This window comes from Jaculus jaculus, chromosome 1, assembly GCF_020740685.1.
Source record: "Jaculus jaculus isolate mJacJac1 chromosome 1, mJacJac1.mat.Y.cur, whole genome shotgun sequence".
Classification (NCBI taxonomy): Eukaryota; Metazoa; Chordata; class Mammalia; order Rodentia; family Dipodidae; genus Jaculus; species Jaculus jaculus.
In genome coordinates this window covers 131,917,659-131,945,069 of record NC_059102.1, presented here as the reverse complement: position 1 = coordinate 131,945,069, position 27,411 = coordinate 131,917,659, and the positions used below count along the sequence as shown (strand labels likewise).

At 42.6% G+C, this 27,411-nt stretch overlaps 1 protein-coding gene across 3 annotated transcripts in view; it reads right to left on the bottom strand.

Moving 5' to 3' along the window:
- Ttll11 (tubulin tyrosine ligase like 11) overlaps positions 1-27,411 on the bottom strand; it is a 313,170-nt gene that overhangs the window by 261,664 nt on the left and 24,095 nt on the right. For all 3 annotated transcript variants that reach the window (XM_045153756.1, XM_045153755.1, XM_045153754.1), the window contains exon 2: positions 1,403-1,499. In XM_045153756.1, coding sequence (XP_045009691.1) covers positions 1,403-1,499 — 97 coding nt within the window. The remainder of the gene's footprint in view (positions 1-1,402; positions 1,500-27,411) is intronic.

The window sequence follows — 27,411 nt, the reverse complement described above, 5'->3', positions numbered from 1 at the left end:
AATAAGGTAACTACACTCTGACATGGCAGTGCAAAAATGATGGACTAAGGTTAGCAAATTTTGCATTGTTATTTTGTTAAATGAGGGATGGGACTTGGGGTGATTGATGTTATTAAAGATTATTTATTACTGTAATATATAACATATTGTCTCATAGAAGATATTAACTAATAAATATAAGACACTATATCTGGAAACTAACCAAATCTTCCCTTCTCCCTAAGTAATCTCACTGCCTTTGGCCTCTTGTCTTCACATAGCCATAAAGAAATGAAAAATAATACTCATAGCAGAGAAGTTGGTAGAGATTAAAAAACAAAATAGGGTGGTGGAGACATGGCTCAGTGGTTAAAGGCACTTGCTTGCAAGGCCTGAAAGAAGCCCAGGTTCAATTCTCCAGGACCCACATAAAGCAGACTACAAGGTGGCACATGTGTCTGGAGTTTGTTTTCAGTGGTAGGTAGCCCTGGTGTGCCCATTCTCTCTCCTTTCTCTTTTCTTCCCCCCTCTCCCTGTTAAATAAATAAATGAGTGAATATTTAAAAAATAAAAAATAAAGTATATGTAGAGCCTTGGAATGGAATAGGGAGATATTCCACATGTTGTCTGTAGTAGTTTTCTGGCACTCAGTCCTTATAGAGTAAGTCCCACATTAAGACTATGTCATTAGGTAAAAGTCAGAGACTGCCTACAGCCTATGGCACTTAGAATAAAGAACAGGGTACTTAGCTTTAACAAATGGTACCTCTAGGGCTGGAGAGATTTCTTAGTGGTTAAGTGGCTTGCCTGCAAAGTCTTAAAAGACCAAGTTTCAACTCCCCAGTACCTGCATAAAGCCAGATGCATAGGGTGGCACATGCACCTGGAGTTTGTTTGCAGTGGCTAGAGGCCCTGACGTGCCCATTCTCTCTCTGCCTCTCTTCTGTCTCTCTTTGCTTTTAAATAAATATATTTTTAAGATGGTGCCTCTAAATATAATTTTTAAAATGGAAGCTTATTCCTCATTTTGTGATATATCTCCAGAATTTTAGTCATTTGGTTTGCTGCAAGAGAAATGTTGCCTTTGTTCCTTTTGAGAACACAGCCCCATCATTAGACTAGGGATTAATTTTCCTACCCCAAAAGTGCAAATCACATTCTTCCACTAGCAGAATTACACTGAGAATGTCTGGCTTTGCCTCTGTAGAGGCCAGTCTGCATCTCCAAACCTCTGGTGGTGTAAGTCCTGTTTATCCTGCATTAACTTCCTTCCTGGGCAGTAACAGCACAGCAGACTGTAGCCAATATTCCCAATTAAGAGTTCTCAAGTTTGACCTCAAAACACTGTCACATTTTTGTAGAACACTGTACTCTGAGACTTGTCCCTAAGAATGCTTTTAAATGCAAACATAATAGCAGATACCTGGAAACTTATTCACTTGACCGGAGAATATGTCGTTGTCATGAAACGAGACTCCATGCCAGTAGATGTCACAAGGCAAGCGTCGGCCAAATGGGAACTAGAAGAAAAGAGGGGGAAAGATGTGACTGGTGATAAGAGCAAGTAGAGCTGCAGCCACACTGGGGGCTTGCTATGGACAAATCTCCTGACATATGACATGCATCACAGGAACTAACCCTTAAAATAAGCATGTGAAGTGAAGAAATGGACTCAGACAGGGCTAGTCATTTGCTTCAAGTGGCAGGGTTCCGACTGCATGTGGCAGTTACTGATTTTACAAGCACCATTTCACTTTAGCCATCTTCACATTTACTTTACCTAAAGGATACTCCCATTTTATTGAGAACTTGGGCTGAAAGAGGTCATTTAACATGCCCTAAGTCACACAGAACTGGTAAGGGGTGAAAGCAAGATTGGAATCTCAGTCAACCCAATTTCAAGTCTGTACTTCCTTCCCATTCTCTGAAAGTTACAACCCTCAACCCAGTCCTAGATAACAAGTATCACAGCCAATCTGTCTTCTCTCTTACACTTACACTTACACACACACACACACACACACACACACACACACACACACACATGCTCCCCACAAAGGCAGGCTATGTCTTCAGTTTCAGTTTATCAAACAGTTTCCAGAACTGTTTTGAGCTAATACATGAACAATTGAGAAGTCATCTGACTTGAGATAAGATAATCAGATTTGTCTTGCAGGGTTTTGGACATCAGAGGTGCCAGGCGGCCTGTGACCCTTGAGCTGGAAGTAATGAAAAGGCAGAGCGGGCAGCTGCGAGTGGCTGTGCGTGTAAAGAAGGGACCGCAAGCCTGCTGAGGAAGAAGACAGGCCCAGATGTGGACAGAAATGGAAGGATGAGGACATGTTGCCTTGAGACAGATGGAAAGATGTTCCTTCTGGGCTTGCAGTGCTCAGAGTCTGGCCACCCCGCCTGGCCTTGGATCTTGTAAGGCAGGCTTCTATTCTGACCTTTTTTTCTAACCTTCCTAGTGCTCTAAAATCCTCTCTGGCACAAGCTCTAGGGTTTCAATTATCTGTAGCCAGAAAATCCCTCACTGAGACAAAAGGCCTCTTCCACTGTATTTTGCCTCCTCTCAAAGTTATTAACAAGTTCTGCATTTATAAAACAGGTTTTTAAATCTTTCACTCAGATGACCTTGTTAAAGGGGAAAACTGAGGGCATGCTAGCTCATGTTTAGAATTTGCTGAAAGTCCAAATAATGAGAAATGGCAACATTAAATAAAACCACTTTTTTCCCGTTACCAGACTATAGTAAATCAAAATTTTTATCTACTCTGAGTAGAGGAGCCAAGTTCCACCGTAAGGACATGGCATGACTAATGAAATGGTGGTGAGTCAATGCTTTCCAACCATCCAGAATGGAAACAAAGGCAGGCAGACTTGGCCTTTAAATCAGCTGCATGATTGCAAAGCTGCACCACAGTGAAGCATATGTTACATACTCTATTGGCATTACAACTCCTCTGTATAATTTATAGCTCTTCACTCCGTTTCTTTGCGTTCAATAAGTTATTTGGTCAGTACTCATAAATACAAATAATTCTAACATGTTATTTTCTTCCAGCTGTTACATGCTAATATAGAGAAGAAAGAGATACTCCCAGGGGTCTCTAACATGAGGTTGTCCAAGCCAAGTGGACTGTGATTATCATGGCTTTGCTGCACAGGATAAATGACTGATGCCTGCCTGGCTCCTTGTTGGTGTGCTACCTGGTGATACTTTATCACCTGTACCATTGCTCTCAGATCTTTACCACCCTCGTGAATGCCAGGTCAACCCCCCACTGAGAAATACCTTTAAATCCAATTAAGGTGGCTCACATGTGTAATTACAGCATTTGGGAGACTTTGGCAGGAAGATTTCCATGAGTTTAGGATAAACCTAGAATACACAGTGAGATTCTGTCTCAGAAGAAAAAAAAAAAAAAAAAAAAAGCCAGGGCTAGAGTGATGGCTCAGCAAGTGAGATCACTTGCTGTGCAAACATGAGGGCCTGAGACCACTTGAGTTTGATTCCCTAGCACCCAAAGAAAACAGCTGGGCATGACTATACCCATCTGCAACTCAGTCCTGTGAAGAGCAGAGACCAGAGAATCACTGGGGCTTGTAAAAACAGCAAGCTCTGAAATCACTGAGAGACTCAGTCTCAAGGACACACAAGGATGAGCAATGGTGAAGGACGCTTGGCATTCTCCTCTGGTGTCCATGTGCACACACAGAGTGCATGTATCTGCACACACACACACACACACATGCATACACCACACACACAAAATGTGACACTATCTATACATACTACACACACACACACACAGTACTTTTAGCTCATTCAGTGTTTAAGACATTACCCATTTAAAAATATATAAGTAAGTACTGTGGGCTAATCACTATGATAGGCACTGAGAATATAGGACACAGTTTTAGAGCTCTTGGTGAAAACTGTCTGCTTATGTAATAATATTCTATTCAATGACTAAATACTGAAGACTTTGCCTTTAAGATTGCGGGCAAGGATCTCCTCTCTCACCATCTCTGTTCAATAAAGTATAAGAAGTACTCATCAGAGCAATACAAGAAGAAACTAAGGCCATCTACACTGGAAATGAAAAAGGAAAATTATTTACTTACAGAAGGCACAATCCTACATGTAGAAAACCCTAAAGATTGCATGAAAATACTTAAAAATAATACATGAATTCCACAAAATTATAGGACACAAAATCAACACATAATGATCAGGTTTCCATGCACTGACAGTGAACAGTCCTAAAAGTAAATTAAGAAAGCAATTACATTAACACCAAAAAGAATAAAAGATTTAAGAATTAATGTATCAAGGAAGGTAAAAGACTTGTACAGTGAAAACCAAAAGATGTTCCTGAAGGAAATTAAAGAGGATGCAAGTAAGGAAAATGACGTTCCAGGTGAGAGATGGGAAGACACTATGATTTAAGATGTCAATGTTATCCACAGACTGAGTGAAATCTCTACCAAAATATCTGTGCCTTTTTAAAAAAGTGTTTGGTCTTATAACATACACATTTACTTTTGCTGACAATGTTCATACAGGTACATGATATATTTTGATAATAATCTCCTCCCATTTCCTTCTTTTGTCCCGTCTCTTCATCCCCCTTCCACTGGACCCCTTCTCTCCAACTAGTCCCTCTTCTGTTTTGTTGTCCTGTTTTGCCCTTCTGCATTATTCATGACAGAATGCTGATGGGCCCAATATTGTGCAGGTCTTGTGCCAGTGACAGCTGCTGTGAGATCATGAATGCAGTGGCCACTTCATGTCCAGCAGACAGCGTTCTAAAGCACTCCTTCCCATCCTCTGGCTTTTCCATTCTTTCTGCTCCCATCAAATATGGAATATTTTTAAGATCAGCTTTAAATTTATGGAAATCTTGAGAAGGTACTAGTTTCCATACACCTTTATAATTTCTCCCATGAACATCTTAGTATAGTAAGTACATTCATAAGTAGTGAGCCAGTTAATATTCTTACATTTTTATTAATTTTAATAGTCAAGTCCATGGCTTACTTTCGTTCCTTAATTTGTTCTAATGTCTTTTCTGGGCCAGGATCCTATCAGGAATATTAGATTAGATTTAATTGTATACTCTTAGCCTTCTCTTGACTATGATATTACAAGACTTATATTTACCAAAATATAGGGAAAAAAATCATCTAATACTCATGGGATTTTAAGGAACTACAAGTAGCCAAAAGAATCTTGAAAACCATGAACAAAGTAAGAGCTATGTTATTCCTGATGTCAAAACTGAAAGTGACAGGTCTCATACTCCTGACATCAAAACTTAAGGTGAGACATTTCATATTACTGATGTCAAAACTGAAAGTGGCAGGTCTCATTCTTAAAGCTGGGAGCTAGGGAAATGGCTCAGTGGCTTAAAGCACTGGCTTGCAAAACCTCTTAGCCTGGGTTCAATTCCCAAGCCATTAACATAAAAGCCAAATGGGCATTCATTTGCAGCAGCAAGAGACCCTGGTATGTACGAACGTGCATGTGTGTGAGGATGTGGATGAGGTGATGAGAACTCTCATTCACTTCTGGTGAGGATGTGAGAGGTACAGCCATGCCAGAAGGCTGTCTGGCAGTTCTTAGAAAACCAAACATATTCTTAACCATATGATCTAGTAAGTGGACTTCTTGGTATTTATTCAAGCAAATTGGAAATATGGCCACACAAATCTGACCACAAATGTTTAGAGCAGCTGCATTTATAACTGCCAAAACTTGGAAGCAGCTGAAATAGACTTCAGTGGACAAATGGATAAACCCCAGTACATACAGACAACAAAGTATATTTGGTACTAAAGATAAATAAGCTTTAATGTCATAAAAAGACATCAAGGAACCATAAATGCACATCACTAAATGAAAGACTCCAATCTGACAAAGGTAAATAATGTGTTATTTGAACAATATGACATCCTGGAAAAGACAAAACCATGGACATAATGAACAGATCAGTGGATCAGAGGTTTTAGGGGAGAGAGAAATAAACTAGGATTCTCAAGGCTGTGAAATTACTGTGATATTATAATGATGGATATCTGTCATCCATCTTTCAAAACCCATAGGATATAAAACACCAGGAGAGAACCCTAGTGTAAACTATGGACTTTGAATGATTAGGACATGTGTTTAACTCCTATGCAGGGTTTTAATGCTTGGGAAGACTGTGTATGGGAGGAGAATCCATCAGGTATGTAGTAAATCTCTTCTACATCTGCTCAGCTTTAATATGATATAAAGACATATATACAGGCCAATAAAATAGCATAGCCTAGATACAAAACCTTGAATACATGGTCAAATGATATCCAACAAGGACAAGATAGTTCAACTAGGACAAGGCAATCTCTGCCATAGCAGGTGCTGGAAAAAGATATTCACAAGTGAAAAGAATGAATTTGGAACCTTACCTTACAGTACATACAGAAAAATAATGCAAAGGGTATCAAAGACCTACATATAAGATCCTAGACTATTAAAACCATTAGAAGAAAAGCTTCATGACATTGGATTTGGCAGTGGTTTCTTAAATATGACATGAGTACAGAACAAAAACAGATCACAATTAAAAACTTTTGTAACAAAAAAATGAACAGAATGAAAAGGTGTCATATGAAATGGAAGAAATAAGGTATTAATATTCAAAATATATTTTACTCAACAATAAAATAAAAACCATTCAAAGGGTGAAAGTATTGTAAATAGTTTTCCAAAGTTAATAAACTGATGGCCAATGAACACATGAAGTTCACCATCACTAATCATATGGAAGTACAATTCACTAAATCTGTTTTCCCAGATACTTGAGAGCATGAGGCAGGAGGATTGATTTGAGAACCTTACAAACAACGATTAGGATGTACCTGGTGGCCCATACCTGTAATCCTAATACCTGGGAGGTGGAGGCAAAAGGATCAGAAGTTCAAAGTCATAATGGCTACACAGTAGGTTCAAAGCCAGCCTGGGCTACATGCGACATTTCCTCAAAAACCCCAAAATGAATAAATTCATAATAAATAAATCATAGGAAGTAACTCCTGGCCTCTATATGCCTGCATACCTACACAAATATGTGTACCCACATGCATATACACCACACACACACACACACACACACACACACAAACTTAAAAAGGAAAGCTGGCACATGTTATAACATACATGAACCTGCAGGACATCATTTTAAGTGAAATAAGCCAGACACAAAATGCCAAATGTTATCTGATTCCATTTACAAGGAGTACCTGGATTTGTCAAATTAATAAAGACAGAAAGTAGAACAGTGGTTTCCAGGGGCTAGGAGAGGGAGTGTGGAAAGTTGGTGTCCAACAGATAGAGCTTCAGTTTTGGTGGTTATACAACTACATGAATGTGCCAAATGCCAAAATAATGGTTAAAATGATAAATTTTATATTACATATATTTCACCATAATTGAAACAAAAACGACTTAAGCCCTCTGAGACTGAGAGGCCAGGTCTTGCTCTCCCATAAGCTCTGTTGCTTAGAACAGTGCTCAGGATGAACGCTGACACACCATTCCTAGAGTGACTCCCCATCTTTCCCAAGGTCAGCGCCAGCCTCCCAGTGGGCGGGGTTCTAAATCTAGGAATCGTTTTTCTTTTTCTCTTCTTTAGCCCTTTGTGAGGAAAAACAACAGCAGACTTATGTTCAGAAGACCTGGAAATTCCAGATGTGCCTCTGTTCCCTATGAATTGAGATCTAGATTAAACCTCTATGCCTGTAGAGATGAAGCAATCTGCAAAACAGTGAAGGGAACCAGGCAAGATAAGGAAAATCTCTACACACCACAGAATACTGCAAATCAGAGTTTAGTCACTGGTGAGTCATCAAGTGTTGATGAAATGTGCCCTATGACTCCTCATAGAAAACATGTTTGCTTTTATTGCCTAAATGGTCCACTAGGGAAAAAGAGAGGGTAAGTGACTTCTCCAAGGCTGCAGAGCTAGGAGGAGGCAGAAGTCAAATCCAAGTCTTCCTCATTCTAAGAACCAAGAATCTAGCCTGTGGTCTGCGTGGGTCCTTTAAGGCTCATGTGTTTGGTCCTCAGGGTGGGCACTCTTGGGAGGTTGTGAAACTTGTAAGACACAAGGCGTAGTAGGCAGTCCTTAGACCAGAGGGAGCATATCCCTGAGAAGGATTAGGGTATCCCAGCAGTCCTCTTTCTTTGCTTCTGGGTCCTTATGTGAACAGTTACTCTGCCATGTGTTCCCCATCACTGCCACCCTGTGTTACCGTTAGAAGCCCAATGTATCGTGGCCACCTGATCTCGTTCAGTTTATAAGTCAGTTGGCTTAGATATTTCATTATAGTAATGTAAAACTGACTAATATACCACCACTTACTACCTTTTGGAGTAATCACTATGGTTGTATTTATTAGTCACATGTAAAATATTGTAACTAACCTACTCTCAGTCCTGCACATGATGCTTTCTGTCACAGAGGAATTTCCTTCTTCACATTACACACTTGGGTAGGGCCGAAACCTTTTATCTTCTTTTAAAAAAATATTCTATTTCTTTATTTTAGAGAGAGAAAAAACATACATAGAGAAACAGACATAGAAAAATGAGTATGGGCATGCCAGGAACTCCAGCCACTGCAAACAATTCCAGATGCATGCACCACTTTATGTATCTGGTTTTTTTGTTTGTTTGTTTGTTTGTTTTATGTGAGTACGGGGGAATTGAACCTGGCTGTAGGCTTTGCAAGCAAACAAGAGCCTTTAACTGCTGGTCCATCACTCCAGCCCTCTTTTCTCTTCTTGTCCAGAAGGGAATTAGTGTCTGGATCTCTCTTCTAATGGTCCAAAGAACAAGTTCAAACCCACCCCCTGCAGATTTCACAAAATGAAATTTCACAGTGAATGCTGATGAAAGCGCAGTTCACCCTTCTCTACTTTGTGAATGATTTTCTTCACAAAGCTTCTCTGTGAAGAGGAAATCTTTCAAGTGACATGGGATGAAAGGAGAAAATAAGCTTCAATATGGGGAAGTAGATATGCAATGGACTGATAGGAGAAACATCCAAACTGGCGCTTTCAAACGAATGGCCCAGCACATTCAAGAAGAAACACGGGGCAGACATGGTGGTTGACACACCACATCTGCTGAGATCCTGGATCAAGCCCCCACCCCACTCAACTCCTAAACTGTGACATGATGACTGTGCTTTCTAAACTTCAGCACTTCATCTGTCTACACCCGAGGAAACCAGTAACAACAGAACTTGTCCACCTCCTGGGTTGCTACATGGCCTTATGCAATACATGGGGGAAAAAAAAAAAACAAAACTGTGTAAGCAGTAAGCTACTATGATATAGGACAAGTTAGTATTCTCAGTGTCCAAGGAAATCTTTTCAATGAGGTTATCTTGGCTTATAGCCACCTGCAACAGAGAGATCCCAAGAGCCAACTAGAAAGAAACCATAAAAATCGTAACAGGGAAATAGTTCAGTGGACAAAGTGCTTGCCAAGCAAGTTGAGCAAAGTTCAAATCCCCAGCATTCATGTGAGTGTTGGTAGGCATGGCAGCTGCCTGTAATCTCAGCACTCAGGAGGCAGAGATGCCATCTCCAGGGCAGCCTGGATAGCTAGGCTAACTGAGTAGGCATAATCTGGATTCAAGTGAGAGACACGAACTCAATAAATAAAGAGGATAGAGATAAGAAATCCACTCAAAATCAATCTCTGGCCTCCACATCTATGTGCACATATGTGTACCCACACATATGAGCATTCATATACCGCCCCCCCGCCACAATCATAGAATAATGTCACAAAGAAACAGTCAGGGAAGGCCAATTAAGACAAGGGAAAGATGACTGCCTTTCAATGATGGCCTGAAAATTTAACATTGATTTTTCAATCAAGAAAGCAAGCTGACTAATCACTGGGAGACATCTATCTATATGTGAGAGTCAGCTTTATATCACTGTGATAAATATCTAAAATCATCCACTTATAGAGAAGAAAGATTTATTTGGCTCATGGCTTTGGAGGTTTCAGTCCATAGTCAGTTGGCTCTGTTGCTTTTGGACCTGAGATGAGCCAACACCTCATGGTGAGGAGTGATGAAACAAAGCCATCCACCCCATGGTAATGAAACAAACAAGAGGAAGAGAAAGAGGCCAGGCTGCCAATATTCCTTCAAGGATACACTGCAAATGAGTTAAACTCTCTCATTGGGACCCACCTCTTACAGTTCCACTGACCCCCAATAGTGCCATGGGCTGAGGACCAATTCTTTCTCACATGAGCCCTTGGGGGATCCTCTTGATCCAAACCAAAGCACTATCAAATCCCGAGCTCAGTTCTATCTGCCAAATGTGAGTATATCAAAATAGTAAGTCCCTTTAAAACCTAAAAGTAGAGGCCAGTGGCTCAGGGGTTAAAAAAACAGTTGCTTATATAGTCTGCTGGCCTTGGTTCAATTCCCCAATACACATAAAACCAGATGCAAAAAAGTGGCACATGCATCTGTTGTTTATTTGCAGTGGCAAGAAGCCCTGTCATTCCCATTCTCTCTCTCCTTCTCTTTTTTTCTCTAACTTCTAGCAAATAAATATTTTTTTTAAGCCAGAAAGGGGGTCCTAGAGAGATTGCTTAGTGGCTAATATGTTTGTCTGCTAAGTCTAAGGACTCAGGTTCTATTCCCCAATACCCACATAAAGCCAGATGCACAAAGTGGTACATGGAGTGGCTAGAGGCCCTAGTGCTCGCCCTCTCTCCCTCCCTCTCTCTTTCTCTCTCTGTCTCTCTCTTTCTCTGTCCTTGCAAATAAGCAAATAAAAATATTTAAAAGAAAAACCTGAAAAGGGGAAGCCAGCTCACCCCACATCACTGCCACTCACATCTCAGCTAAGGGCACTGCTATCCTCCCAGATAGCTGAGAAGATCCAGTCACCCAGCTGAGGACCACAGCAAGAATCAAAGCTCCCTCCTGCTTATGGGAAATGGGGCTGATGAGGAAAGACCTCTGAGCTGGTGGGAGATGGGGCAGCTTCCTGATCAGAGTGGAGGGAGGGGCAGGAGTCCCTTCAAGGGAACAACAATGTCAACCTGATTAGGTTATTGAAGGGTAAACTTAATGTGTGAAAAACTCTCTAGGCACCATACCTGTCATGATGAGCCTGACTACTGAATGCTCACACCAGGCCCATCACCCAGAGCCTGACTACTTAGAATATTTAGCTCATACAGGGCTGGTGTCCTTTTCCATTCATTCCCAGCACTCTTTTCTCTCTCTCTCTTTATGTGCGTGTGTTGTATGAAAATGTTTTCCCTAAGGAGGCATGAACATACATCTATTCACTCAGGTAGGGCACAGACAGACCAAAGCACGATTGCACTAAAACCAATTTTGGTGTGCCAATGTGTTTGCTGGGGTGACTTACATACAGAGAAGAGTGAGGAGTTGCCTATAGGAGCATGGATGGCTCAAGGCAGCGGCATCAGTGGAAAGCATCTCTCAAGCACACTGCATGACTGATAGGCAGCCCATGAAGTTGTTCGCCCTTTATATAACCTTGGGGCTGCATTGTGCAAACTTCTCCCCAACCCACCCACTTGTTGACAGTCTGCTGAGTTCTCCTGAGCCGCCCTACTCTCCCAGGAGGGAATGTTTCAATTCAGAGGAAACTGCTACCCAGCACTGGTCAGAGTCTGGCCCTCAACAGTTGTTATAACTCTTATAATCTTAATGAGTGGTCATGTGACATTTGAAGTTTCAGGTTTCCCAGACTTAATCTCCCAAGTCTTCTGGTCCTCCCTTCTGTTTTCAGAAGAGAATATTTCAATCCAGAGGAATTTGTTATATGAGGGGTGGGGGAGGGCTAAGATGGTGGCTTAGGTACCACGCCAAAGCAGCCTAGGGGGGAAAAGACTGAAAAAATTTAGCAAAATACACACTTTTACTAAAAAGTGAGGTGTATAGGAAATCGAAATGGCAGTGGAGAAGTAGAAGAGATCCAGAGCATCCATAGCCCGCACAGGCCGGCAAAAGCGGCCCCAGCAGGTCTGCAGACCGCAGCGGCAGCGGCAGCGCACCAGAAAGCAGCCAGGCTCGGCTCCAGCCGCAGGAAAAGCCAGGTGAGGGGAGCTTTCACTCACACCGGAGCTCTCCGCAACTCAGGAAATGTGAAGGGAGAGCGAAAGTGAGCAACGGAGGAGCAGACCGCGAGGTAGAAGAACACGAGGAACAGTGAGAGAACTAGAACAGCTGCAGCTCCCTCTCCTTCCCCACTGCCTGAGCCCAGCTCCAGTGAACAGAGCAGCGGTCCTGGGACCCAGCCACGCCAACTTGAGCTGACAGCGGGACCCAAGCAGGAGTAGGGTCCAGCAGCAACATCAGTGGCTCCAGCACCAGCAGCAGCAGCCCCAGCAGCGGCAGATCCAGTAGCGGCAGCAGCTGCAGATCCAGCAGCAGCAGCGGAGGATCCAGCACTGGCAACTAAAGCAGCAGCAGCAGCAGCAGCTTCAAGAGCAGCAGGGATGCCGATCTGCAGGGCCACAGTTGCCAGGCTTGGTTTGCCCCGCAGGAAAAGCCAGTGCCCAGCTCCAGAAATCAGAACAGCAGCATAACGACCCAGCCAGCAACTTGACTGAGACCAAAATCATCCAAAAAGGTTAACTGGGATTGCACCAGGGAAGGTTCTTACTTGGTCACAAGCTGACTTGGATCCCTCAACAGACCAGAAATCCTAACCTCTTTGTTGATAGAGGATCTGGTTGTTATAATAACTACTCTTGCATAAATACTTGGTGCTGTTTTTGTTGTTTTTTTTTTAATTTTTATTTATTTATTTGAGAGTGACAGACACAGAGAGAAAGACAGATAGAGGGAGAGAGAGAGAATGGGCGCACCAGGGCTTCCAGCCTCTGCAAATGAACTCCAGACGCGTGCGCCCCCTTGTGCATCTGGCTAACGTGGGACCTGGGGAACGGAGCCTCGAACCGGGGTCCTTAGGCTTCACAGGCAAGCGCTTAACCGCTAAGCCATCTCTCCAGCCCTTGGTGCTGTTTTTGATTGAATGGGTACAGTGTTTAGTTAAATTTTAGAATCTACCTGTATTTTATTCCACTCAGCCTACTTGAATACTCCCATAGCAGGGAAACTCAACCCCTAGGAGCACCTTTGTAGATACTCTGAGAGTCTTAAGAGCCACACCTAACACCTTAAGCTCCTACCCTGAAGATATATAACATCAAATCAATTGATACAGCTAAGAATACCCAGATAGCTAGAAAATCCAAGCATTAACTTAATCCAAGATGCAAAAATATATACATTATAACACAAGAAACACTAAAAAGCAAGACAATATAAATCCACCTAAAAGTATTAATGCATCAGAAATGACCTCCAGTGAGAACGAGTTAGAGGAAATGCCTGAGAAAGATTTCAAAAGAATGATTGTAAACATATTCAAAGAAGTCAAAGAACAAATCAAAGGAATCAAAGAAGAAATCAAAGAGGAAATCAAAGGAATCAAAGAAGATGCAGGACACCAATTTAATGAAGTAAAGAAGGCAATACAAGACATAAATAAGGAAATAGAAATAATAAAGAAAAACCAGTCAGAATTACTAGCAATGAAGAACACAGTTAATGAAATAAAAAAAAACTCTGTAGAAAATCTCACCAGTAGAATGGATGAAGGAGAGGACAGAATATCTAAGCTAGAAGACCAGGTGGCAGATCTAATATAGTCCAACAAAGAGAAAGACAAACTTATAGAAAGGTATGAGTGGGAATTTCAAGATACTAGGGACACTATGAAAAGATCAAATATAAGAATTCAGGGATAGTAGAAGGAGAAGAATTCCACTCCAAAGGCATAGTAGGCATCTTCAACAAAATCATAGAAGAAAACTTCCCCCAAATTGGGAAAGAGGTGCCAATGCAGATACAGGAAGCCTTTAGAACCCCAGCCAGACAAAACCTGGAGAGAGAGAGAGAGGGAGGGAGAATGTGTGTGTGTGTGTGATGTATACTGTGGTGTATTCACATGTGTGTGTAGATGCATATACCCCATGCTTACATGTGCAGAGGCCAGAGGAGCATGCTGGGTTTCTTTCTATATTGCTCATTTAGGTGATTTAGGTGTTGCCTTGAGACAGTCTCCCGCCAAACTCAGAGGGGATTTTTTTTTTTTTTTTTTTTTTTGCAGGCACACTGGCTGACCAGTGAGCCACAACCATTCTCCTGGTTTGGCTCCCTACCAGGCAGGGTTTCTGGGCACATGCAGCCACATCCAGCTACTTAGGTAGGTACTGGAGAATTGAGCTCAAAGCAAATGAGGCCCTCTCTGGCCCTCCTGCTTGTGCTGCAAGTGCTCTTATCCACTGATCCATCTCCCTAGCTCCTCCCTTTTCTCTGCACCTCGTGCTTGTCAGCTGATTTCTTTTCCTGGGGGTGGGGGGAAGAACCTCATGTTTATGTCTCTGTTACCAAAAGAGCTGGAGGGGGGTAGGTGTTCACAGAAGCAGCCTGAGATTAGAGCAGCAACATTGCTTTCTCAGTGTTCCAAAGCCCTGCAGATCTTGTCAAGTAGGCATCCCCAGGCTCTGGGGAGCTCTGGGGGAGTTCACATTTGCAGAAAAGAATCTTGCCTTAAGTTTGAGGGTCTGGCTTCAAATCTTAGCCCTGCTGACCATGGAGGGTCTTGGTTTAATCATCTAAGAAATAGCAGCAGCAAAGGGTCCCTCAGGGATATGCTGGAAAGATGAAAACAACCACACAGGAGAAAGGACATTTATGAAACAGGAGGCTGGCACATAGTAGGAGCTAAATTAATCCCATTAAGAGACTACAAGAGCAAACCTCCTGGATTGTTCTTCACTAATGAAGTCCCTTGGTGAGAAAGACAGAGGGAGAGTCCCCAGACATGCCTGATGACAGAGAAAGAGGAGGCTGGCCTGGCTCAAATCCTTGGAGAACATTCGGCAATCATGGGAATTGAGGAGCAAGGCTGGGGCAGAAGCAGGCCTGGTAACAGATACGCAAATGAGCTCTGGTGGCAAATGCAAAAGAACTCTAGTGCAAAGAGCAAGGCCCTGAAGGAACAGCGGAGTGAGGAAAACCTAACCAAAGAGGTCCCTTGCATTGGGTGTGGGGCAGCTGCTTCTGGGAGGTCAGGGAGATCAGGCAGAGGGGATAGTGTGAGGGGTGGGGAGCACTGCATGCCCTAAGTTCAGGACATAGAGGCTCACATAGGCCATATTAGTTGTGAAGGGCACACTAGCAGGCTGAGGAGCTTGGACTTGACTCTGAAGGTGGAAGAAAGCCTGGGGAAATGCTCAAGCTGGGGCTTGAGTAAGACAGGAGTGAGAAAGGAGAAGGAGTGGGCACTAGAGATGGAAGGCAGCAGATCCCATGGGAAGCTGACCAGAGCTGGGAGAAGGGGAGGGAGCCTGTGTGGTGACTGGGCCAAGTGGGGAAGGCAGTGGCACTGGCACTGGCATCTAGGAGCCGGGGTAGTCCTGGGCTCAGTGTGGAAGGGGTGCTCTGATCTTCTTCCACATTCTGTGGAGCTCCTTCTCTTGGAACTGCTGGCCTTTCTGCCTGACCTCCACCAAAGGAGACAATCTCACAGAGCTAACTACTGCTGTGAGGAGCTTTCCAATTTTATAATGGCACCGTCTAGCTCCAGTGGGTTTCCTGGGAACACAATAATTATTCATCCTCTAATAGAGACAAGAAATATAGCAAGAAGATGAGTATTTAACAACCTTTTGCTAAAAAGCAGCACTTCTTGTGATCTATGAAGTTCGTTTTTTCTGTTCCCACCTCCATTACTGCAGACATAGTATGATACTCTGGGCAAGTGTGTCATTCACTGTTCACCAAGTTCATCACTAACGCATGTTGTATGTTTTAAGTCCATTCATTATCACTGGCCTACAGGAGTTATAGGAAAGCCACGGTGCAGTCTGTTGTCTACGTTGCTTCCACTTCTGGTTGCAAACCTAATGAGGGCACAATTGTTACCAAACAGTTTAAGCATGGGGAAGAATGCACATTAATAGGAGGGGGATATAACTTTGTGCCTTTCATGATTTCAGAGGTCTTCTCCAGGCTATTTGCTTTTCCACACATAAAGAGTTATATTAATAGTAATTAAATCAGGCAAGAGAAAGAGAAAAAAACTCACAAACTTCTAAAATGATTTACCTCTTGGCTTGCAGTTTTAATTAAAATTCCAGTTTATTTAGTAAATAGCTCTGGAAAGATGAGATACCAATTTAGCTCTATGTTCTTTCTCCACTTTCCAATTCATAAGGGTGACACAAATAACAAAATCACTGTGCTAAATGTCTTTGACTCCATTGCATCATAACTCAGCCCACGGAAAAGAGTTCCAATATCAACGATAAATTATGAATTAACTCCATTTACACTCTGCAAAGTCATCAACAGTAATCTCTCTGTTTGTTATTCCCTCACAGTGGGAAATTATATCAATTTGCTTTGAGGTCCCAAATTACCAAGTCTTTTCTGCATCAAAACTTTCAATGTGTTTATTAACTGAAGTGCAAACAAAGCAAATCAGGTTTCCATTTCTGAAATGCTTTCCTTCCACCTGGGAAATAGCTTCATCTGAAGTCATACCTAACACCACTGAGGGCAGCACATTTCCCAGCTAACCAGGAACTCATGCCCGCTCAGCGCTTTCCCACCAGCAGCTCCCACAAGAAAGCTGCTCTAAAGGGTCCGTGGAAGCCAGAAAGCTGGCTCAGTGGTCAGGTGCACTTCTAGCACAGGCTTGAGGGTCTGAGAATGCCTGTGTCTGAATTTCCAGAGCTCAGATAAACAACTGGCAGTGGTCATGCTTGTCTGGTGGCCCAGTCCTATGGGGGAATAGAGACCAAAGAATCACTAGGGCTTATGTGTGGCCAGCTCCAGAATCAGTAGGAAAAACGTGCGGATGAGTGATGGAGGGGGCACCCGACATCCTCCTCCAGCCCAGCAATACACATCATATGACACATAGACCACATCACACATACTATGCACATGCAAAGAAAACAGAGAGAGAGAGAGACTCTGTGGTATAGCTGGCCCATCAATGCATTCATTCGACACATGAGCTGGGCAGTGTGCTAAGGGTATGCCAAGATGTCCCACATACCACAGTACTGGCTGGAGTTAAGGAACAACAGTGGCAGGGTGAGCATAGGATGATAAAGTGGACGAGTCACACACACAAGCAAATTATCACAATGTCTGTGACCACCATGTTAGTAAGGAGCTACTCTAGCCTGTTTTAGCCAAGTTCTTTGCCCATACTGTCAGATTTCCCATCATACTTCCAAAAACCAGAAAGAACATTATTATGCCAATAATCTCCAAAACAAAAATAGTAACTACCATTTACTAACTTCATACTGTGTGCTGTGTGCCTTCCATGTACTGTTTTTCTTTATTTTTCTTTATTTATGAGAGAGAGAACAGGTGTTCCAGGGCCTCCAGCAACTGCAAACAAACTCCAGACACATGTGCCACCTTGTGCATCTGGCTTATGTGGGTACTGGGGCACCCAACCTGGGTCCTTAGGCTTTGAAGGCAAGAGTCTTAACCACTAAGCAATCTCTCCAGCCCATCCCATACATGTGCTGTTTTATTTTACCTGTATAATAATACTAGGAAGTGGGTAGCTGTTACTCTTTCCATTCTACAAATGAAGAAACTGAAACTCAGAACATCAGATAGCTTAGTCTCTGGTAATGCATCCAGAAAGGAGTAGGACAAAGACATAACTCAGTCTTATTAAATCCTTAGTCCCTAAAGAACTAAGCATAAGAGAAACAAATGAGTTCTTAGCCATTGAAGAATTTCAATGATTAATGGGCCTTTTCCTAGGTGCCTAGTCAATGGTGGCAAGGGACCAGAGGGGAAGGGAACTGGCCCCATCTGGGAGCCCTTCATCTTCTGCTAGGATGTCTCTGCCTGGCCCAGGCCTTGCCTCCTGGACTCAGTGCCCAACAGTACACCTCACTGAATGGAGTGGCATGCTGAGAATAAGACTGAATGTGGTAAACTATTGCTTTTAAGTACCAAGCTTGCTAAGACACCAAGGGACTGGAAATGCAGGAATGGGGTAGAAAGAAGGAGTTTCAAATTTGTACTAAGTTCATTAAGGAGCCATAAAAAAGAGGACTGAAAGATGTGTGGGTGTGGGCTCATGCTTGTCAGGATCATGAAAGAAGAACCCCGAGGTGGAGAAGGAAGGGGATTCCTCCACTGGCACTGGGGTGGAGGGAACTAGGAACTAAACTCTACAACCTCGGGGCTGCATTCCAAGGTGTTCTGAAAGGACAGCAGTTTTGTTTAATTTTTTGCATCTTTATTTTTAACTGAGAGGGAAAAAGTCAGATGTGTTAATGGGGCACCATGTTTGATACACATATGCATTGTGTAAAATTAAAATCTGGTGAAATATATTCATCTCACTAAGCATTTATTGTTTCTTCATGGTGAAAACTTTCAAAATCCTTTTTTTGAGCTTTCTGAAATGTACAGTTAATTCCTTTCAAGACATCATCACCATCCTGTACAGCAGCCCATCAGAACTTCTTGCCTACCTAACCATACCTTAGTATCCACTGGTCAGCCTTACCCCAACACCTTCTCTCCAACCTTTGGTAATGAACATTCTACCCTGAACTTCTATGAGATAAACTTTTTCAGACTGCCCATATGAGTGAAATATCATGAAGATATATCTGTACCTATTTCTCTTAACATGATTATTTCTAGTTCTACCCATGTTGCAAATGAAAGGACTTGATTCTTTTTAATGGCTAGATAGTATCCCGCTGTGTATATGCACCACACTTTATTTGTCCATTCATCCACTAATGGATACATAGGTTGTTTCTACTTCCTGGCTATTGTGAACAGTGCTGCAGTGAACATGAGACTGCATGTCTCTTTGACACACTGATTTCATTTCCTTTGGGTAGATACCCAGGAGTAGGATTGCTGGATAACATGGTACTTCTAATTTTAATCTGTCTGAAGAAACTCTGTATTGTTTTTCATAATGGATGCACTAATGTATATTGTCAGAAACAGTGTGCAAGGGTTAATGGAGGACTGACTGCATTTGATTACACACACACACACACACACACACACACACACACACACACCATGATAAAGTATTTAAGAGAATAACTAGGAATTGGTCTGCCACAAGTGACAAGGCTCAAGTTAGTCAAGACCATACCTAGTCTAACTTGAAGTAAAAACATCACCCTATGAATTGAGAGGCCTCTCAGGAAAGCCTTGGGCTTCCCTTTGTACTTGCAGATCATAGAACTTAAGGCCTATATAACGGGATATTTATGAACCCACCTCACCCTCTAGTGGTAAGAGAGATATTACACATTTGTTCTCTAGCTCCGCTCCCTCTTTGTACCCTCTCACACACTCTGTGTAAGAATATTTAGCCCTTTCACTAACTTCATCTTTCTAGCATGCATCAACTCAATGCCAGACCCTCAATGACAAACAAGGCACAGTGGTCAACTTGGAAACAAGTCAAAATGCAAAATGGAAAGCTTCTAGCCACTGAGGGGCAAAGAGCTATGGGAGCATGAAGCAGAGTGAGTTATTCTGCCGTGGGTTGGGGGAGCTGTGGATTATTACCTATTTGTAGGTGAACTGGAATGTACCAGTGCAGAAACCATGAAGGTAATTTATCTAACAGAGCACCGTGCACAAAGATATAAGGATGCGAGAGAGCATAACTACCCATTTCTCCAAGGCAAGAACATCATTCTCTTCACAGTGCTGGTCCTAGCTCAGTGCTGGAGAGAATCGGCATGTTAGATGCTGGAGGAATGAATGGCATGGAGCTCACTATGGAGTTAAGCATCACTGTGGGGCCTTTCTAAAGCAGAGATCTGAGTGGACCCAGAATATATAAGACTCTAAACAAAGCATAGCATGAAACTGCTCAAGTATACAGCAGTCACAGCAGTTTGGTCACTCATTTCTTTAGTGAAAGGCTGATATTAACTGACACATCCATCCCTTCACAGGTGAACCATGCAGTTGTGGGGAAGGAAATGTCTGACCAGAATGTGGGCCAGCACAAGAATGATGGCATCCCAGCTGGGGCAGAACCCACTCTACTGTTCAGAAATTTAGGAGGAGGGCTAGAGGGATTGCTTAGCTGTTAAAGCCTTTGCCTGCAAAGCCAAAGGACCCAGGTTTGAGTCTCCAGGAACAATGTTATACAGATGCACAAGGTGGTGCATATGTTTGGAGTTCATTTGCAGATGCTGGAGGCCCTGGTGTGCCCATTCTTCCCCGCCCCCCTCTTGCTTGCTCTTGCTCTCTCTCCCTCTTTCTCTCTGTCAAATAAATAAATAAATATTTTAAAAAGAAATTTAATAGGAATTAGCATAACAGCAAAACAGTCTGATGGCATGCAGTTCAACAGGAGAGAGAGAAATTACCAGTGAAGATACTCAACAACAGATACTGTAAGCCTTAAATTTGGCCAGCCAGGCCAAATGAACCAACAGGTGCAATAGTGGCATGTCTGTTATAGGGAAAACCAACCACACTCTAATTGGACTGGAGGCCTGCTCCATAGGAGGGAATACATCCCTGATACTTCAAACCTACAACATGAGTAGTCATGAGCCCTAGAGGTGTAACATCTCCTGGTGTCTAGCTAAATGTATATACTGTGCTCACCAAACTGCCCAGTAAGCACTTCTTTTAATGTTCATACCCATATGTTAATGCTACTCTCACTTTTGGTTAGAGAATATTCTCTTTGCAGATGGTAGTGACCTTGGGATGACTCAGAAGGCACCATGGTGCTGAGAAGAAGTGACAGAGGAGTGCTTAGCACTGAAACATACTCTATCACACCTTGCAAGGCTCAGGGTCTATTGAAGAAGAGGTGGCAGAAAGAATATAAGAGCCAAAGGAAGAGTAGGACTCCTTACAACCTGCTCCTCCAGATACAAAATGGCCTGGATATCCATGACCTCACAGTGCCTGACACTACCTACACAAGACCATCAGAACAGGAAGAAAAGATCATGACATCAAAATAAAAGAGAGACTGATTGAGAGGAGGAGGGGATATGATGGAAAGTGGAGTTTCAAAGGGGAAAGCGGGGGAGAGATAGAATTACCATAGGATATTGTTTACAATTATGGAAGAAAAATTTTTTTAAAACAGTCTGATGGGATGGGAGAGGAGGCTACAGTCTTTGGGCAGCTGGATTTTGGAAGGTTTTATTTCTTGTGTTGAACTACATTGTCAAGCCTCAGTCTTCTCTATAGCTCAACCCAGCCAGCCAATAGCTATGGCCAAACCACTGCCTGGAATAGATTCTTGAGATGAGAGGTGTCCTTCCTATGCTGTACTTAAGCAATGCCTTTCACACTCCTTAATGAAATCGGTACAACTTGATTGATGGCCCAGCTCAGATGGCAGTGACAGCTGGCATTTCCATGATGACCAAATAATGAGGCAATTGCATTGTGTATGTCACCCCCAGTCAGTGACAGGGGTGACTAAGACAAAGCATAGTCACACAGGCCTTTCACTAAGCCTCCCCACACACAGGTGAGGAAGCAGTCAGGAAACACCTCTGTGTTTATTCCACACTGCCACAGAGCTACTGTGTTCTGAGAACATCCTGAAGACATTGGGCCAATAAAGTCACCTTAGGGAAAGTCTCTATGATGTTGCAAATAATGATGAGTAGAGGGCTGGAGAGATAGCTCAGTGGATAAATCACTCCCAATTCAGACTGGAGTACCTGAGTTTGATCCCCAGATCCCACATAAAACACCAGAAGCCCTGACAGGCTTTAATAATCCCAGCATAGTGATGCTGACTGCGAGATGGGAGGCAGAGACAGAAATATGCCAAGCATGTGGCAGGCACAGCAAAGAACAGCTGAGTAGAATCCAGAACAAGAAACCCTGCCTCAGACAAAGTGGATAGGTGAGGACCAATCCAGAAGTTGTCTTCTGACCTCCACACATACACCATGGCAAGCATACACCTGCACTCACATACCACCCCTACGCGTGCCTGTGCACACACACAATTTTAAAAATTACTAGAAACACTGCAGGATTAAGAGTCAGGAGCCTAGATAGTAGTCCTAATCAGTTCACTCATTCAGCAAACACTGACCTAAGAGGACCCCAGAGTTTCTTGTAGGAAAATACAGATATGGACACATGTGCACTTAATGACACTACAACCTAGGAAAAAAAAAGTTTAACCTCTCTGAAGTAGTTTTCTACAGAGAGAGAGAGAGAAAAAAGAAAATACTTTAAATACCCATGTGTTAGTTCATAATTATTAAGGCTAGAGGTCTACCAGAATAGCTGAATTCTCTTGTCTATCCCCAGATGTCAAAGTCAGTGGCTTAGCAAGGTGGCAGTTCTTGTCTGGCCTCAGGGTCACCATCACCAGATGTCTCCTTGCAGTATAGAGACTGAGATCCCTGGACTCCCCATTTAGCTGTTGGCCAGGGAATTTAACATACGTAAACTGCCTGCAGGGACTCCAATGGGCAGTTCATAGTGTGGGTATCACTATGCACTGCTTCCTTCCAGACTAACTGAAGTACATCTCCTCCGACTTCTGCACCGTGCCAAAAAAAAACAACTCTCTGTTTTAAGGAGACTCCCCTGATTAGATCAGGCCCACTTATTGAAATCTCTCTTCTGCCATATAATACATTATACTCACTAGAGTAACCATCTCACCATAGCATAGGTCCCACCACATGCAAAGAGGTGAAGATTATGGAAGAGTGAGTATCATTTGGGTCACCTTATATGGTTATCTACCATGTTCCTGGGGTGAGACTAGACCACACATGGAGATAACTCCTATTTATAAGCCACTGACAGTCTAGTGTATGCCTTGTCACATGTGCTTCATTTGAGTCTTGCCCACCACAGAACTGGGTGCTGTGGGAGACAAGGTCACCTCCACTGTCTACAAGAGGTCTTTGGGAGCTACAGAAGTTACATAACCTTTCCTGTGCCTCACTGGGAGCGCAAAGACTTGAACCCAAAACTCCCAGGTCCAGCATCTAAGCTCCTTCCTCCAGCTCACACTGCCTGCCACATGGACCACACACATTCTAGTCACTAGGTAATCTAATGTCATTGCCACAGGACAAGTGGGGAGACTATAGTAACCAGACAAATCTTGGTTTGAGTCCAAGTTCTAGTCTTAGTTATTAGTCTCGGGCCAGGCACTCCTCCTGGCTGGTATCCTCACCTGTAAAGTCAAGGAGCAGGGCTGCGTGATAGTCAAGGGCTCTTCCAGACTCAAATCTGGACAGACCCATCTCATTCAACTGTGAATGATTACTAGTCCATGTTCCCATTCTGCTGGTGGCAAAACAGCAGAGCTGTCCCTCTTCCTTTCCATGGGGTCAGGGAAAAGGTCTTCATTGTATTAGTTTCCCAGGGCTGCCTTAACAGCTACCATGAACTGAGCTTTAACCTCTCCCAGGCCACATACGTCATTTAGAAAGTCACTTGTGATGTGTGAGATAAGTACAAATACATATTAAGGTAATTTTTAATCTTACCTTGTGAGTATTGAATGATAATATACAAGTTACATGAGCCCTTCCTTCAAAACTGAACTGTTTTTAAGGTTTATAGACAATATCAGTTCTATTGATGTCTAACTCAAAAATTCCTTCAAATCTGGGCATGGCGCACGAACCTTTAATCCCAGCATGTGGTAGGCAGAGATAGGAGAACAACCATGAGATCTAGAGTACCCTGAGACTGCACAATGAACTTCAGGTCAGCTGCACAAGACCCTTCCTTGAAACACCCCCCAAAAAATTTCTTTCAAAGCTGAGTTATTTACAACATATCAGTGAAAATTAGTAACAGAAAATGAATCACATAAATTGGTGAGTTCTAGCCATTTAGGTATAGAAAAGTTAAAATTTTTAAAATATAGGGGCTGGGGAGATGGTCCAGAGGTTATAGGCACTTGCTTGCAAAGCCTACTGACCCAGGTTCAAGTCCTCAGCATCCACATAAAGCCATATACAAATTGGTGCATGCATCTATCATCCCAGTGTGTTTATAACAATGAGAGGCACAGCCAGGAGAATCTGCAGTTCATAGGCCACTTATATGACATTGGTTTACAGCAGCAAGACTTTTATCTCAAAGAAGATAGAGCTCAGACACCTCAAAGCTGTCCTCTGATCTCCATATGTGTGTCATAGCATGTGTACCCCATACATACATACACATACACACATAAATAAATATAAAAGATTAAAATATAAAACCATTTGTTTCTAAATCAATCACTGAGTTCAAAAATCACAATGATTTAAGAGTACCTTATATACATTAGTAGCTTTAAAAGCAAAATTCGGGACTGGAGAGATGGCTCAGTATTTAAAGGTGCTTGTTTACAAAGCTTGATATCCTGGATTCAATTCCCCAATACCCACTTAAAGCTAGATGCACAGAGTGGAACATGTGTCTAGAGTTCATTTGCAGTGGCAAGAGGCCCTGGCATGCCTATACACTCTCTCTCTCTCTCTCTCTCTCTCTCTCTCTCTCTCTTTCTCTCGTGTTTGTGTGTGTGTGTGTGTGTGTGTATGTGTCACTCTCTTTCTTAAATAAATAAAAGATTTTAGCCGGGCGTGGTGGTGCACTCCTTTAATCCCAGCATTCAGAAGGCAGAGGTATGAGGATCGAAGTGAGTTCAAGGCCACCCTGAGACTACATAGGAAATTCCTGGTTATCCTGGGCTACAGTGAAACCCTACCTCAATAAATAAATAAATAAATAAATAAATAAATAAATAAATAAATAAATAAATAAAAGATCCTAAAAAGCAAAATTAGTTTTAAAGACAAAGTAAATTTCCACAAATTTTATGTGCGTGCTTAGACACATCTGTATGTGGAGGCCAGAGGTCAACATTAGGTGTCTTCCTCATCCCTCTCTACCTTGACTTTTTGAGGCAAGATCTCTCCCTGATCCTGGAGCTCACCAATTCAGCTAGACAACCTAGGCAGCAAGCCCCAGGGATCAATCCCCTACCCCCTCCCTGGCACTTGGATTATAGATACACACCATGGCCTAGCATTTATATGGTTGTTGGATATTAGAACTATGGTCCTCGTGTTTGTGTGGCAAGTGCTTTACTGGCTGAGCTATCTTCCCAGCTCCCGCACTGTTTTAAAGGGCAGTTTGAACTTCTCATAGTTTTGTGTTTTCTTAATACAGCAAAATAGCAAAGCATACTAATGCTGAACTCACCTTCACCCCACTTCTGTGAACTAGCTACTTTGTGCATTGGGTAGGACCATCAACCAACTCCCCCATGTTTGCCAAGGACTCTTCTGGTCTTAAAAGTGGAAGTCCAGTGACCTGAGAACCCTCTCATTTACCCCCAGACCTGAGCAAACCAGGACTGTTGGTCACCCTAATGCCAGAGCAATTTCCATTTGCTATAGTGTGGGAGGATGGACCTATTAATAGCAAGACCTTCTTGTAACCTGAAATCTGAATGATTGTCAGATCCCTGAAAGTAATTCCCAGCTGGGCAGAGAAACAAAACAAAATTTCAAATTCAGATAACTTCGTGGTATCTGCCTGGATTCTACAAAGGATTAGAGGAAATCTTCACAAGTCAATGTTCTTATTCTCTTCTAAAGAATTCCAGGAAAAGAAATTTCATAAAGCTACCTTTGAAAACCATTCTACCATCCATAATCTTTTTAAAATATTAAATTCAACCTGCAATCCTATTATTTTCATTCTCAGCACCAGACTGGATAAAGAAATCTTAAAGATATGCTATCCACAGGAAATAAAGTAGAATTACTAGAGACCTCAAAATGGGTCACATCAGACCAAAGTGAAAATACCATCGGAAAGCAGCATGGGTTGGGGACAGCATTATAAAACTTTAATAATGCCAGAAAGTTCATAGAATGGTGGGTCCAGCAAACAGCCTTTAAAGCCTTGGTAATAATCTAGTCTGTTAAGTACAAGAATCACAAGTGAGCTAACAAAGGAAAGAAAAAGCAATCACTTATTAGATGCCTACTGTGTGCAGTTTGCTCCCATGCTCACTGTTTTAATCTGCTAAGGCCTTCTCCCTCTGCTGTTGATTGACAGCAATTATCCATTTTACAAATGAGAAAATGAGGACTCAAGAGTTCATCCACATTATACTGAACCAGGTGTTAGGCACACAATAATAAACATAAAAGGTATAGCTCCCACTCTCATTGAATTTGAAGTCTGGTGGGGACTAATAGCCAGTCTTACAGAAATAATGAGTGACCCAGGTCGGGGGAATTAGGGATTTCAGTACAGACAAAAAGAGGTTGGGGGAGAAAGACCAATTTCTCATTTCACCAGAGAAGAAATGTCACACTGAAGTCTTGAGATGAAAATTCACACTCATGAATTTGCCCAAGATAAGGTAAGTGGTGGGTAGTGGGCGGGGGGTGCCTTGGCTCCTGGGCTGACTCCAGGAGTCATACTTCCTCTACCATGATACAGCATGGCCAGGTTTGCTTCCAGTCAAAAGAGGATGAGCCACAAGGGGGACTCAATTTCCAGGCTTGACAGTCAGTGTTCCCCAAACTAGTCTGATCCTAGCAATTACCTAAGGTGGCTTGTTAAAAAATAAAGAAGCATTTCCCCAGGTCCCACACCTTTTGGGGAATCAAATTTTAACAAGTGCCCTAGGTGATTCTTAGAGCAGATAAGTGAGGGGAATAGTAAGCCAGAGCTTCAGAAAACCTAAAACCCAGGATATGAGGAGTTTACTTAACAGTAGTCTCTTGGCTATTTTAAGAACTGAGTAGAGTTCCTTGAAATCATTCAGCTTCCCAAGAAGAAAAGGAATGGAGAAAAAATAAGAGCCCTCTAGAGCTCAATCAGCCAGCCCGTCGAACACAAAGGCTGCCTCCTGTGCTTCCCCTGTGTCCTGTGGGTTTCACCTGCTCTTGCTCTGCATTAAGCAGTATCTTCTCAATACAGCCGATGTGACTGATGTCAAAACAAAGCCTGTTCCCACACCAGAGGGCTCAAGAACACATTACTAATTTGAAGGCACTGCTAATTAAGGAGTTGAATAGAGTAACTGAAGCATCGAGATAATAAGAAACTATCAGCTTCAGCTTTCAGTGGGGAAAGGTCATGGATTTAGAAGCTAAGCAGCTTGGGTTCAAATCCCAGGCCTACCACTTACCAGATGAAACACAAAGTAAATGAACCTCTTTAAGCCTCATTTTTCCCAGTTGCAAAAGGGCTAATCAGACATGCTTTGCAGTTATTCTCAGGAATATGTGAGACACAATTG